The sequence below is a fragment of the Pseudochaenichthys georgianus genome, chromosome 1 (assembly GCF_902827115.2).
Source record: "Pseudochaenichthys georgianus chromosome 1, fPseGeo1.2, whole genome shotgun sequence".
Taxonomy (NCBI): Eukaryota; Metazoa; Chordata; class Actinopteri; order Perciformes; family Channichthyidae; genus Pseudochaenichthys; species Pseudochaenichthys georgianus.
Window position 1 is genome coordinate 17,639,388 of NC_047503.1, and position 15,407 is coordinate 17,654,794.

The window sequence follows — 15,407 nt, forward strand, 5'->3', positions numbered from 1 at the left end:
AGTTTTTTTTTAAGCTATGACATCTTTAACATACTTCACTACTTATATTTTTTTGGACACGGTCATCACTGCTTGCAGCTTTAACTTATTTAACATTCGTCACAAAAAACTGTTATATCATCAACACTTTAGCTGTCAAACTCTTTATTCGACTTTGTCAAGTGCAAAAGCAGGAGAAGTGCTACAACTGCAAAATACAGACATGAGATACAAAGAATAGACAAATGTTTTCAAACTGATTTGTGATTTGTTTTAGGACAAAAAGCATCGTACCACACAAAGACATGGAGGCGGGCTTTGGCACTAGCTTGTTACACACGGAGCAGAATAAGAGAGCCAGTGGAGGCCTGCTGCGCTTCCTGGTGTTTAGAGCTGGCTTACTGTGAACACATATTCATATTACACACTTTATAGCTTTGGCTGTTTCTGTTAGATTGGAGAAATGTAAAACTTTGGGGTTTGCAACACCAGTGCTTGACCTAATGCATATGCTACTGCAGCACATAAACAATACTGATAATGAAAAGCAAAAATATATACACCACGAAGCACCAATATATACAGAGATGTACACACGGGGAGGGAGAAGGGTCTTTTTTCTTCAGTCTGAACTGTGAGACTTCTTCGGAAATTATTAAGGGATTAATACAGGCGGGGTTTAATTGTAAGAGACACTCTTTTCTCAAATTCTTTTAAAACCCATGAAAATAAGGGCGTTCACACATAGCTACCAATTTACGGCTGGGAGAAGGAAGATAAAGTCACCACCAAATGTTTCCTCAGATTATTAAAAGCACCTATGTTTTGGTTTCCCAGTCCAGGTTATGGGGCAAAAGGGTGGGTTCCCTGAGATCTGCCCACTGGACACAGGAAGTACGATTACATGTTAATAAAACATAACAAAAACAGGAACAACAAGCGGACAAAAGTACACACACACACACACAAAAAGTCTAGCTGTGGCTGTAACACCTTGATAATACTTACTAGGATGTTATTATAATGTGTTAATGACAACATGAGTTAAATATGGCATATCAGCTCCATTAGGAAATAAAGTGCTAAGTACAAAACAAAAGGTTACTTGGCATGGTAAAACTCGCAATGCATACATAAGCTTTGGCAACGTTTATAGTTTAGATACAGTATGAGTGAAGCTTTCTCTGTTGGTTCGGACACCAAGCTTATTATTCAGGACCACAATACAACAAATAAAACAGAAAGAAAGTGCTTATCACAACCATATCGAACACAAAAGATAATCAGACTGGGAGTCAGTATAGCTTTATGATGGGCGAACTAAACCTTTCTGCTTTCTCAACTTTTGTCTAACGCTCTTTAGCTACTTTTCTCTGTGCTACGCCTCCTTCTCATCACTACTTGTGGCTTCCCTTCATCTTTTTTTTTTTTTCATTTCTCCATACTCTGCACGGTTATACCTGCACCCGGAAGGAGAGGCTGCTGGGACCCCAACAGCCTTGTGTGCGTGTGTTTGTGTGTATATGTTTCCTCTCTTGTACCTCAGTGGAGCTGGAGTGGATGGCGCGTTACATTAGCGTGTCTGTGCCTACAGTGTTATTCCCATGCACGTGTACACCTGCATGTGCTTATATCTGTGTGCCTGCATGCAAACTAAGGGTCCATGAAACACAACTATTTTCAAACAGGCCACAAGTACCCATGGTGACCGAAATATACAATATAAAAAATACGAACACGGACGACATAGCTGAGAAATCAACGTGATTTTTCTGAGATACACAAAAAGTGGGATGGCGTAGTTGTAATCCTTGGGTGAGTACGTTGCACTCCTGTCAGTGATGACCCCACGTGACCTCCAGGGTCACATGGGGTCATTTTTAGTTCGGGGAAATGAGGAATAAAAGCATTTCTTGGTGTCAATGTTTTACTTCACTGACTAAACCCAGCTCAGTTAGCATCTGGTTCCCTGCACCTAGCTTCTGAGAGTGGGATTTGGACGGATTTCTGCTTATAAACCTGCAAAGTATTTGTACTGCTTTCTGTTCCTCCTTCATCGCCCCATCTGCTGTCTGGGATTCTTCTTCTTTCTGCTCTTTCTAATCCACTCAGTTCTCTCTTCCTGGGTCTAGAGAGGGGCCCCTCGGGGACAGAACCTGCTGCCCCCGTCCTCCTCTCGTCCTTAACCCAACATTTTTTCATCATCTTCTTTTCACAACCATATCAATGCTCCTCAGGTTTTGGGGTGTCCGGGGCCCTGCCTGTCTAGGTTTGGGTGCACCTTGTTTTTGAGGGGTGGGGGTTTACGTTTCCGTTTGCGTGTTGGAATGGTGGTCGTGTGAGCCGGGTGGTTGAACAGGCTGGAGGAGGGGGGCTCCCAGTCCCGGCTACTGGGCGTAGGAGCACGGGTGGCTGGTGAGGAAGGGGTAGGAGCGGGGGTACATGGGGGTGCAGAGGGGGGTTTGGGCTGCGGGACATGAGAAGGGGGAGTGATTTCTGAAGGGACAGGTGGAGGGGGGGTGTCAGAGGCAGGTTTATCTGCGAGCGGTGTAGGTCGAGGAGCACTGACTGCTGGGGGAGCGGGGGGGTGTGCAGCGGCAGAGGAGGGTCTGGGCTTCAGAACGGGAACGGGTGTAGCTGCTGGAGTCTTTTTGGGTTTGACGGCGGTGTTTCCATCGTCCTTCAGAAGTTCACTTTTATCCGTCTTTTTCCCCTTTTTGCTCCCTTTGTGTTTCTCCTTGCCGCTCTTCCTCCATCCAGTGGAGTCCTCGTCCTTTCCTCCCTGTCCCGCCTCGCCCCTCCCTCCCCTCTCTCTCCCTCTACGCCTTCTCTTCCTCTGGGTTTTCTCCAGTCTACACTCAATGTGGTACAGATCCTCTGTTGCCATGGTGACGCGGTCTAGCTGTTGCAGCAGGGCGTCCAAGGTGGGGTGGAGCCTCCGCAGAGACGCTTCGGTCTCGGCTCTCTCGCGCCAGCTGGTGCTCCCCGTCTCCACCCCCGGGCCGAGCCCCAGACCCAGGCCCAGCCCGAGGCCCAGGCCGATCCCCGGGGCCTCCGTCAGGCTGCAGGGGCTGGAGGAGGCTGGGCGCCATGAGGCCTCAGAGCCCGCATCGATGCTGTCGGGTGATGGAGGCGAGTCGGGACCATCCAGCGGGGGGAGGCAGAGGGACTTACAGTCGCTGGTGGAGGACGCACGGGAGGGGGGGAGCTCCATGCCCTCGAAACGTACCTTGTGACGAAACTAAGGAACAGAGAAGATGGAGGATTAGGGGACATGTGAGGCGTAATGTATTTCTTTCTGCACGATAGAGAAGCATGTACCTCCTTGGCCCTGCTGAGTCCCATCCACATTTTGAGCCGCCTGAGGAACAGCTCGACCATCTCGTAGTCCTGGAGATCCACGGCGGGGCGGTACAGCTCCGCTCGGGCGCGCCGGTAGTTCCTCAGGATCACCGAGGTGACCAACCACAGCAACACCAGCCGCAGCACTGCGAAGCTGGCGTGGAACACCAGCGCAGAGACGCTGCTGGAGGGGCCTGTAGTCGCCCAGCTGGGTCGCCATGACAGCAGACCGCGGCCGCCAGCGCCTAGCAACGACAGGCAGGCGGAGCTCACACTGCCGTAGCCGCCATACACTGAGTGGAGGAGCTGGAGGAGAGGAGAAACAGGAGGGAAGTGTTCAAGCAGCTAGTTTCTCATAGTGCTTGAAAGCCAATCACAATAGAGGCCAATCAAAAATCGCTTCACTGCAATGATCAAGAAAACTTAGACTTAACTTTGTGTAATAACAACAAACTTAACCCTTGTGTGGTGTTCGGGTCAAATTGACCCGATTTCCATTTTCAATGAATAAAAAAAAATATAAGGATATTTTCGTTCAACCTGAAACTCAATGGCCGGGGCTTATTTATTGTGAAGGACATGTGGAATTGTTTTTATTTTTTCCCGCATTTATGTCCTTCATAAGAGGTTCGGGTCAATCTGACCCGGATACAATACCAGGACAGACAGACAGAGAGAAACACACACACACACACACACACACACACACACACACACACACACACACACACACACACACACACACACACACACACACACACACACACACACACACACACACACACACACACACACACACACACACACACACACACACACACACACACACACACACACACACACACACACACACACACACACACACACACACACACACACACACACAATTGTATGCATAGAGAAGCTGTTTTCCCTTGATCTTTACCCTTTGTAGTGTGTACACAAAACTATCCGAGAACATTATAAACATTTTAGATCTTCCAGAAATGTATAAACATTTTAAAAGTTCTCGCACTGTCCCCCTCGCACCTGCATGCCGGAGGAGGGACTAAACAGAGACATAACCTCACATTGTAGTAACAGTGTAGTGCAGAACTACAATTATCTACCAACAAAATGGCCAAAACATATTCTGCTCAGAGCCTTGGAGCTAATGATGGATGAGAGTGAGTGGAATGCATTAGAGGAACACGGTGAAGTGGGACAGGAAGACATTTCTGAAGATGAGGATGATGTGGAGGTAAACTCAGAATTTGACAGCAAATTGGAAGATGAACTTGACTCAGAGCCAGCTGCTGGAAGACCCCCACAGCCAGCCACAAGAAGACCCCCACAGTCAGCTTCTGGAAGACCCCCACAGCCAGCTGTGAGGTCTGTGGACCCTCAAAGGACTCCAAGACACAGACTACATGCAGCAACTGCAACAATCATGTGTTTCCTAAACGGACTTGCCCATTGACTCACATGATGTTCTGCAGCGTCACTTCATCAATATGTTTTTCGGATATACTGTATTTTATGAATAGTGACTGTTAATTGTTTTTATTTGCTTTGTGTTTATATCTGTTCTATGTCATTTATATGGATGTTTCATTCCCTCTATATTTCACAGCCAAATCCTTTTGGATGTGTGGTTCTTGTGTTCCAATTGCTGCTAAATTGCTTTATTTCCTTCAGGGCTTTGATTATTATATGACAGATTAAAAATAATAAACATTAATGAAAAAATGTTTCATTTACATTAGTCCTAGAAAAGCATGAGCAAAATGTAAACTTAGTTTTTATTATTTTTTTTTTTTTTAACATAAATTACATTTTTATCACAAAAAACGATGAACACTTCCATTGTTAAATTTGATCTAGCAAAGAGTATTTTCAAAAACTAATCATATATTTCATTTATATTGTTGGGGAATGAGTTAGACAATATATATAAGGAATTGTGCATGTTGAATTTAGTTCTGTATTTTTTTTAAACCCTGAAATATGTCCCGGGTCAATTTGACCCGAACATTACCAAAGGGTGCGAAATGTGAACATAACACAAGGGTTAAATAATTAAATCTTTAATGGTAGCATTTTAGACCCATTGGAGGTGAGCCATACTCAAGACAAGCAAGTAAACAAAACATTGTGGTGTTTCTGGAATGATGACACAAATACTGTACGTAGATAAAATAGTTTTTACGGGATACAGTGTTTTGTTGTTGGTAACATTGTGTACAATCAAAGCTTTCCCTCTGGTTTTATAAATGTTGAATAAATGTCCTCTTTCAGTCATTTAGCAGCACACAAACCGTGTGGCTGCCATGATAGTTGTTCTCACACAACATCACACTGTGTCATGCTCTCTGTGCTAAAGTGAAGGATTACTGGAGACACTGTTGACTGCCACTGTAAAGACGGTGTGGGCAGTTATGATCTCAACAGAGAAAACCTTACCAAACACGTGGGCGGTTAATTTCTTGTACGTTGTGTACTATGTAAAACTGTGTAGAATGTTTTGTCTGTGTGTGGGGGCGGAGGAGCGAGAGAGAAACAGAGGGCAGGAGTAAGGTCTCACCAGGTGTCCTGTGTGAGAGTAGGCCAGCAGCAGCAGCAGTAAGGCCAGCGCCATGCCCAGCAGCTCCCAGGCGGAGCGCCGCAGAGCTCTGCCAAACACAGCCCACTCCCTCAGGAACCGCAACTGGTGGGACGCCTGGGGGGTACACAGGGAGAGGGGGAGGGAGAACAATTATAATAATAAAATGTAATTAAAAAGACAATAATATAGTAATAGTATGTTAAAAAATTGTCAAACATATTAGTAATACAAAAAGTAACGTATTGTATGTTTAAAAAAGTCACATTATAATACTCCATAAAACAACCTCTTAGTATAGTAAGCCATCAAATATTCATAGAGTCATAGTTTGTAATGAAAAAGATCATGAACAATGTCATACAGTCACGAAATGTCATTGAATAGCATGCCATACATTTCTTTAAAAACATTTATAGTATAGAATGCCCCACAAAGAAAAGGAGGCTTGTGTAGAAAAATGACAGTGTCTCATAAAAAAATCATAGTATAGTATATAATTAAAAGTCATAGAGTAGTACTTTATAAAAAAGTCATATTACAGTATTTCATAAAAGGTCATAGTATAGTATTTTTATAAAAAAGTCATTGTAATTCATTTTATAAAAAAGTCAAAGTATAGTATTTTATAAAAAGTATAGAATACCATACAAAATATGACTGTCCCCCTACTATCGAGCGCTTCCTCAGTCTACACCCATATTCAAACTCAGCCTTAATTTAGTGGAACGCTGACACAGCATTCCAACTATCTGTCATGCTACGCACACAATTCTTTATTATTCCGCCGGGTTATTTTGCGCTGCTTCTTCTCCCACATTGAACATCGCAGAAACTCCGTTCAAACATCAAAACGTTCAGCTCGGTCGGGAATCGATGGCTATTACTTTTATCATTCATAACTTTCATAATACCAGAGATACATCCCATAATCCATCACATTTTTAACATGGAAGTCAACAATCTTCATGCAACTTCAACTGCTAACTGCTCCTTCTTCAACTGCTAATTGCTCCTTCATACTTTCCCTCAGAAACCTCATTCCAACTTTAAAATGTTACACATCTTTCTGACATTATTCGTGTAACACAACTTTTAAATCTGATTCTTACTTTTAGAGATATTAAACGTTGTTCAGACCTTGGTAAAGAGGCCTTCATCAGATGTCAGAGTGCGTGATGTCACAGCTAGAGTGGAGGACAGATTTAATTTTGCCTTCATATTTTCTTTTAAAACTGCCATAATTCCCAAACCCTACATTCCTGAGACATACTTTTTCATGACAAACGTAGGAAAACATTTTGTAGCTTGAAAGATAAAAAAAATTAAGCAAAAATAATTAAACAAAATGCCTCTTGAGGGCATGAAGTGACTCCATTGTAAATTCAGCCTGACCTTTCCCCACCACAGCAGCCGCACACCTTTAGTTCATCTAAAAGGCCACATTATGAACCCGAAAGTACACAGAAATTACACTTCAGATGCTCAACTTCCTGGACGTGCTTCACGCTTTGAATAATGCTAATTGATAATGGTTAATGGTCCTGCCCTCAACAGCTCTACGTCAATTATGGGGTTTCATCCTTATACGCCGTTTCCATGGAAATAAAAGACGATGTCGCTATAACTCCTATGAAAATGTTCAAAAAGTGCTCAAACTTCACATGTGTGCTAACAGTCCAGCCGTGAAGACATCTACGGGACAGTTTTGAGATTTCTTCAAATGCCGTTGCCATGGCAACACAATGCTCGACATGAAACAAGGTTTTCTCATAACTTCAGTGAAACTGCTCCAAATGGCCCAACACTTCACAGGTTTGGTAACGATGCAGCCATCAACGCATCTAAGCCTATTATGGGATGTCATCAAATGCCGTTGGCATGGCGACAGATCATTCAGCATCGAGTTAGTTCAAAAGTTTGCAGTTCAAATATTCTGCTGCTTTTCCAAGCCTTTTTACTTTCTTTTCTTCTCTCATCACACATTCAAGCCCCCAGTGTTCATGTATCATTTCAATCTAAATTCTTCACTTTCTTCTTACACATTACTTTTCAGCATAGCAGTTTAGCGTCAGCTTTTCAGCATAAAGCATTCCCACAAGCAATTTCTTCAGGAATTGCATTCTCTAGTTTGATCTGAACTACCTACCTGTAGATTTTGTGAGGCGTTACATGTTTTTATTTGTTTGCTTTCCTTGGCCCTTCTCTCTCACCTTGAGCACCAGTATGAACAGCAGCAGGGCCGACATGGTGGTGTAGGTCTGGCTCTGTCGGGCCAGAGGGAGGAAGTCAGTGAAGGCATCCCGCGGCTGCTTCAGGTACGCCGCCCACTGCTGCGTTGCCATGGTGCAGCGACTCAGGTGCAGCCCGCACACACACGCTGCCAGGGCCAGTTTGCAGAGGCCCAGCAGCCTCCAGGTGGACAGCAGGTACACATAGCCCTCTCTGAGGACCCCCAAGCCCCCCCGCACCAGGAAGTACAGCACCAGGGCGAGAAGGACAATCTGAAAAACAGGGGGGGATAATTAAGCTGATTTATACCAAACTGACAAAGCCAAGCACAAAGGGAAATAATGTACAGCAGTTATACTCAATAAGTGCAATTATCACTTTTATTTTATAATTGTCCCAACATTTTTTATAAATGTTTCAACACCGTAATATGTTACTTATGACACTTGTTTTCTTTTAATTGCTGCAACACATTTTTAGCCAATTTTTTCTATAACTAATGTATGTTTTTCTTCCCTCCTTATATGTAATAAGTTAGTTAAAGGTCTCATGTCAGGCTCTTCCGGTTATTACCCGTCCCCTTGTGTGTTATGTAGCTTTTCCTGCATGTAAACGGTCTGCAAAGTCACAAACCCTCAAAGTACCCTGTAGCGAGTAAAACTCTAACACAGAAACTACCTGTCTATGCTGCCCCAGAACGCCTCGTTGGAGATTTTTCTTTTTCCATTTTTTCTTCCTGGTCACTGTGACGTAACGACGACCCAAATGGACCAATCCGCAGAGCTGTTACGTTACGTCCGCAGAGCCGTTACGAACACACACTCAACCTTTTCAGAACAGAGTGGGCGAGCTGACCAATCAGAGCACACTGGGCTCACAGGGAGGGGGGGGAAGGAGCTCCAACAAGCCGTTTAGGACAGAGAGTGAATACACATGCTATACAGAGATGCTGAGAAACCAATGTGAGTTTGGAACATTGAACAATGTAAATCTATTCTAGTAGACAATGGAATTATGATCAGTAGAAAGGGCCATGACATGGGACCTTTAACTCTTTTGGCTTTTTTCACCTGCTCTGCCACTTTAGCTGTAACACTGTACATTTCCCCGCTGCGGGACTAATAAAGGATTTCTGATTCTGAAGGTAACAGTTGACATTTTGATGGACTTTTGTTGCCAGGGGTTACCATGAGAAGGAGCTGAAGGTCCAGGCCTGTGATTGGCCACAGAGTGATGACATGGAGGTCAAGGCTGGACTGGGCACGCTCAGAAACTGGAAACTCAAACAGGAAGGAGAAGACGGCCAGGAGGTTTGTGTTGATGTTGTAGAGCGAGAACTCCACAAACACAGCACGGGTCCTACGAACACACACACAAACACACACTTAAAGAACTAAGACAAGATCAGAGGTCAAACCTCATAACCTGCTGCTCCCAGGCCACTAAGACCGTGCTGAGACCAATTGAGGTTCTCTATAAACAAACCTTAAACGTTTTTGATAAGAAGTCATTAAAAAATTGCACTATACTGTCCAAATACAAACTCCTAAGGTTTGAGCCCCGCCATGAGCAGAGTGGCAGGAAATCAAGAGCTGCACTTAACGCAGATATAACCGTCCCACTGAGGCGCACTGGCTTTGCACAATCTGCATTTTCATTTACGGCTATCAAACTCTGGAATATTCTTCGAGCTGAGCTTAAAACCTACAACATTAATTACACTGTAATCTGAGTTTTGTTAATTGAAATGTATTGTAAAAATATATTTTAACTGTACTTTATTGAACTGTAATTAAACCTGTTTTGTAATTGTTTGTGTGATACAGATTATTACATTTTTGAGTGTTTGTAGATTGTTGTGTACCTGCCTAATACTGCAGATGGAAATGAGCTCTTAGCATGAATCTGGCATAAATCATTTCTTCTCTTTTCTGAGATCAATGTATTTGTATGCATAGTCCTTGTTCAAATACATACATAAAAAAAATGCTGTGAATATTTCCAACCTCACACCAAAAGTGGTATTAACAACCAACATTCTTTTGTGTTTTATTTTAATGTTTGATGTTTTCATGGAGGACTTTTTAATGACTGCAGGTTGTAAAACACATTGCACTTCAGGGACAATCAAACTTCTCTCTTCTTTCAATCATTGTGAAATTGTGAGCACAAGCCTGGTTTCTAGTCCCTGACATCTGGCCTCTGGACTTTCTTTAACCAGTGAGATCAGCGCTCATAACTCTGTTTTTTAAAAGCATACATTTTTTTAAATAAACATAAATATTTTTTTATTGATTTTATTGCCTTGGACTATGTATTTATTATCTGGCAGTGCTCTAGGATTTTATTATTCTCAGCTCTTTGCTTTCATTTTCTCAGTTCGTGAAACCCTGATTCAGTTCTTGTGTTGATTTTCTAATCTGGTCTCTCTGCGTACCTGTAGTCGAGCCACTGGAGCTGCTGCAGCTGCTGTAAGGAGGAGGAAGCCTCCTGCAGGGTCCTGTTCAGCTGGAGGACCACGTCTCCTCCGTCATAACGCCACGCACTAGAAAGACAAGTGGAAGGAGACACAGAGGACAACAGAGAACATTTGAACCCTGTGAGGCCTCACACATCAAATTACAGCCAGAACATTCTCATTTTCTGAAAGAGATTATTGCGCCTTTGCCAAAATACAAAAATACTCAGGCATTTACGGCACTTTATTGACCAAAACCATGTTTTTTTTGGAAACAAAAATAAATATTCATCAGTACATTTGGAACAATTAATCTGATTTGGTTCTTTGTATTTTTCAAACAGGAACGTTTCACAAGCTCTTTATATTGCAAAAAACAGGGAGAATTACATTTTAGGGGTTGATCATTAGCTATTTTAAATAATACTAGGAAACTACTTTTCTACAACCTTATTTACATTTCATTTAAGGACAAGTACATTTAACAGCACAGGTCTTAGCATTTTGGGCATCGGTTATTTGAAAGTTCATAGGGGACAGAATATGTCCTCCAATTCAGGACTGTCCGTTATAAGCGTAACAGGGTTAAATCGCTGGAGGGATCTTAATTAAAAGGCTGCCATAAGAAAAGTTATAGATAAGAAATTCTACATTTAATCTTTTAACAACTTCAGTCACGATCATTACTACCAATTATATATTGTATGTCATTCGTAGTAAATATATAATTATATGTAATAATAAAGAAGTGCCTTCCTTCAGTTACTTTAACAATACTAGATATGACCATGTATAGAAACTGAACCGACCAACAAGTTAACCTGAAGAACGCCTTTTTAAAGCCAGGCTTTCAAACAGTTCCGTACCCGTTTGCAGTGGGATTCTCAGCGTCTTTCCCCTTTCCCCAAATACTGCCTCCTGCCCCGAAACCCCCTGCAACTGGAAGGAAAAGTAAAGGTTAAAAATGTAATTGCAAATATTAAGAAGAACACATTCAAACAAGAAAGAAAATGAGTTTGACAATAGATGTCAGGGAAGGAAATAATGATTCTGCTGGTGCTAAACATGACGTTTTATGCAGTCAACTGAAAATGATTGAAACAGACATGTGTCTCTAAAAACATATAATACATATGTTCAGTGATGATTTCTTACTGTATTTTCAAACCTAAGTTTTTTATTTATTTTTCAGCTCCATCTAATTACACAACTAACACAAAGACAGTAAACCAGTTTAAATCTTACTCAGCGCGTCACGACTTTGGCGGAGCCTCAGCGTGCCGAGCAACACACTTCCTGTGTCCCTCAAGAGGGCAGATTCATCCAGTAGCCGTGGCAACAGCGACACATTCAGCCAAACCAGAACATCAGCTCGACTAAAAGTAAGAAAACAGTTTTAGATATATTGTGTCAGATATTGGGTTATGTGTTTGTGTAAAGGGACACTGTGGATCTGCTTTATGTTGAGCAAACAACAGTTTCCTTCAGCGGACCGAAACGCAAGGGAAGAAAAACCGATGGCCAGTCATGGGAGCGGCACAGAAATCGTTACTTTATTCACACGAGGCAGAAGGTTGCCTTTTAGAAATGAGACATCTTTCGCACCAGAATGAAGGCAATTAGTGTGTAAAAAAGTTGTCAGGTCTTTAGGTGCATGTGTGTGTGTACCTGCTGATGTTGTGGTACTCAGGTGTGTGTGTACCTGCTGATGTTGTGGTACTCAGGTGTGTGTGTATGTGTGTGTGTACCTGCTGATGTTGTGGTACTCAGGTGTGTGTAGTGCTCGCTGCAGCTGTGTGCGCAGTCTCAGGCTGTGTGTGTCTTTGGCCGAGTCAGAGTAGTTGAGGAGCAACACCACCAACAGGAAGAACATGTAGACCAGGAAATTCTGAAAAAGGCAAGAAACAATTCTGTTAACAAACAAGACACAGAGCTCTCAATGTCGAAACACAGACGATCTCCAGCACCCCCCCCGCCTCCCTCTGACTCACCTTCAGCATGGTGTGCAGCATGTGGACCTTGCGGGCCTGGTGTCGAGCCTGAGACAGAGCGAAGCCCTGAGGGGGTCTCACCCTGGGGACCCGCTGCACCACTCTTTCCACCCGGGGGAACTCCACCAGCACATCCTGGTCCTCTGGACGCAGGCGGTGCACACACACTGCGTAGTACACCGCCTCACACAGCACCTGAGGGACAGAGCAGCCGTTATGTTAGGCTGGGAATGTCTTTGAAAAGTCAATATACTAAGAAAACCTTGGCTAAAATAATTGTTCACAGGGCCAGGGCAAATGGGAATGAAGTCAAAGAGCTTTTGGGTGTGTGCAGTAAAAAATAACAGCTTTTCAGTAATAAAATAACTGCTTTTTTCATCTCAATGGCAGTGGAGCTCATTGAGTGTTGAGGATTATGTCTTGTTTACATCTGAGAATAAATGTGTGTACCTTGATTGGCTCCAACAGCAGGCAGGAACACAGGAAACTGGCGAAGCAGGAGATGAGCCACATCATGGACACGTTTTGACTGAACCCGTGACCCGCCCAAATTGAAACGATGTTGGCCAGAAGGAGCCCCCCCCAGCTGCCCCACAGAGCGGCCTGTCCACACCAGGGAGGAAACCGTCTGGGTCGACACACGTCCGTCACAACTGGAGAGGAGAAGAACACTTGGTAAAAGGAAGCAGGAGATAAAACCAAGCAGATAGAGGATTTAAAGATAGAGAGTATTCATATGTTTAATTCACAGAATTTCAATGTTAGGAATTCGTTTATATGTATGTACTTCACACTTTCACAGTTCCACAAAAGAAACTGAGGACTTGTATTGCTTATTCAACATTCAAGCAGTACAATTAAAGCACTTTGTGAATGCTCTGCTTTCACATTGAATCATTACTGTAATTGCCTAGACACTCCGCCGCCAGCACCGAGCTCATTACTGAATACAAGTAAAACATAAAAGTGAGTTTCCGTTCAACTTGGCTCTTGACCTAATGAGAGAAAGACGTTTTATAAAAATAAACACGGCGTGATTTGTGTCCCTTGTCAAGAGAAAAGCACACAGACAGAAGAACAGTTTGCAGATAATTGTTCCATGAAGAAAATAACTGTCGGATGCCATATCAAATTGAACATCGTTTACAATGACTTTGTTCTGATGGTATTTACGATTTAATGTATTTAAATGGAGGAAACATTTGTTTGCATCTGCATTTAATTTATAAAATGGACATTGCTGTTATTTTACTCAATCACAATAAGTTAAATCTGCCATTATAAAGTATTCTCAGCGCTCAGCAAATCACCGTTTGCCCCTTATCGGCCCTTTGATAGCTTCATCCTTGAGGATTGATTAATGTGGGCCATTAATGCTCTGATGATCACACACACACACACACACACACACACACACACACACACACACACACACACACACACACACACACACACACACACACACACACACACACACACACACACACACACACACACACACACACACACACACACACACACACACACACACACACACACACACACACACACACACACACACACACACACACACCTGTATTCGAGGTGAAAGCAGTCTTCGGTGGGTCTCTCCTCACAGATTCTAGAGGAAGAGGCTCGTTCAGCTGCTGGAGGAGAATCACTTCCGTCTTATCTCCGAAAATGCTCGACCTGGCACAAACACAGCGATGGAAATCAACAATATAATATGATTGAAGCTTTTGAATCCATTGTTTTTGATAACCAAAACATATTTAGAGATCAAACGTACAGGTCAGCCATCTCACTCTCATCTGCCTGAGGAAAGAAGTTCTGTCCATCTGCCAGGATGTGTTTGATCAGATCCTCGTCTGTGAGCGGAGAGAAACAGCCTCAGCACTCTCATATGACACAGACAGTGTAGTGATGCAACCAAATGCTTCATGTAGTTATTAGACGGAGTCACTGATTGGTAAATGTGGTGGAAAAGTCTTCCTGTTTGGGTTACCTGAGGAGGTGAAGTGCTTGTTGCGCTGGTCGGTTCCCTCGTGGTCGTCAGGGTTAAAGGTCATGTCGACACCCAGGTGCCTGCTGCCCTGACCCCTCTTCAGCCTGGGCAGCCCCGCCCCATGCCCCGCCCCTCCCACCACAGACACATCACTCAACAGCTCTGGCCAATCCCGGTCCTCCATCTCCTCCTCAGCCATGCCCCAACTCTCCCCGCTGAAATACACAGCGACATGTTTGTTAAGAAGTGAGACGTACCTTTTTGATCCAATATGCTTTGTATTCATATCTGCTCTTTTAGCTAAATCCCAGATCGAATGCACGCTGACGGCTCTTTGAGCATGTTTTCTCTCACTCATTGTGCTGTTATGTTAAATGTTTGTTGTTTGTGTTTCATGTATTGTGTCTGGATACTTGTCTGTTGATGTTGGACATGGAGCTGCCGTGACGCAAGTCAAATTTCAGACTTGATCTGACAAATAAAGTAATATCGTATCGTGTCGTATTTACCCTCACGCAATCCGACATTATTCTTGGCATTTCTCTTCCAATAAGTTCAATTCTCTAAATGGACGGTCATGGCAACAGAGTATCTCACCTTTTGGTTGATGGAGTGGGAAAATCCAGATTTGTCTCTTCTGAGTTTGTCTGCAGACAGAGAAGAATAATTGATGAAAATCTTTTTACTTAAACAACCCCTGGGCTGAAAAAATCCTCATGATAAGGTTCATACAGACTGTATATGGTGTGCCTCTACCGTGACATGTCTCCAAGCTTGAATGTTCAAAAAGGTCTTTATTTTTGACTGTGCTGCAGTGTT

General features: G+C 43.2%; 1 protein-coding gene across 1 annotated transcript in view; it reads right to left on the bottom strand.

Annotated features, from left to right (window-relative positions):
* Positions 1 to 127: 127 nt before the first annotated feature.
* Positions 128 to 15,407, bottom strand: part of pkd1a (polycystic kidney disease 1a) — an 82,896-nt gene continuing 67,616 nt past the window's right edge. Inside the window, 15 exon segments of the mRNA XM_034102530.1 lie at positions 128 to 3,220; positions 3,301 to 3,627; positions 5,885 to 6,019; positions 8,116 to 8,406; positions 9,322 to 9,493; positions 10,572 to 10,679; positions 11,459 to 11,531; positions 11,838 to 11,968; positions 12,341 to 12,480; positions 12,584 to 12,778; positions 13,034 to 13,236; positions 14,157 to 14,272; positions 14,373 to 14,451; positions 14,589 to 14,803; positions 15,186 to 15,235. Of these exon segments, the coding sequence (XP_033958421.1) occupies positions 2,213 to 3,220; positions 3,301 to 3,627; positions 5,885 to 6,019; positions 8,116 to 8,406; positions 9,322 to 9,493; positions 10,572 to 10,679; positions 11,459 to 11,531; positions 11,838 to 11,968; positions 12,341 to 12,480; positions 12,584 to 12,778; positions 13,034 to 13,236; positions 14,157 to 14,272; positions 14,373 to 14,451; positions 14,589 to 14,803; positions 15,186 to 15,235 (3,243 nt within the window). The 3' untranslated portion in view covers positions 128 to 2,212.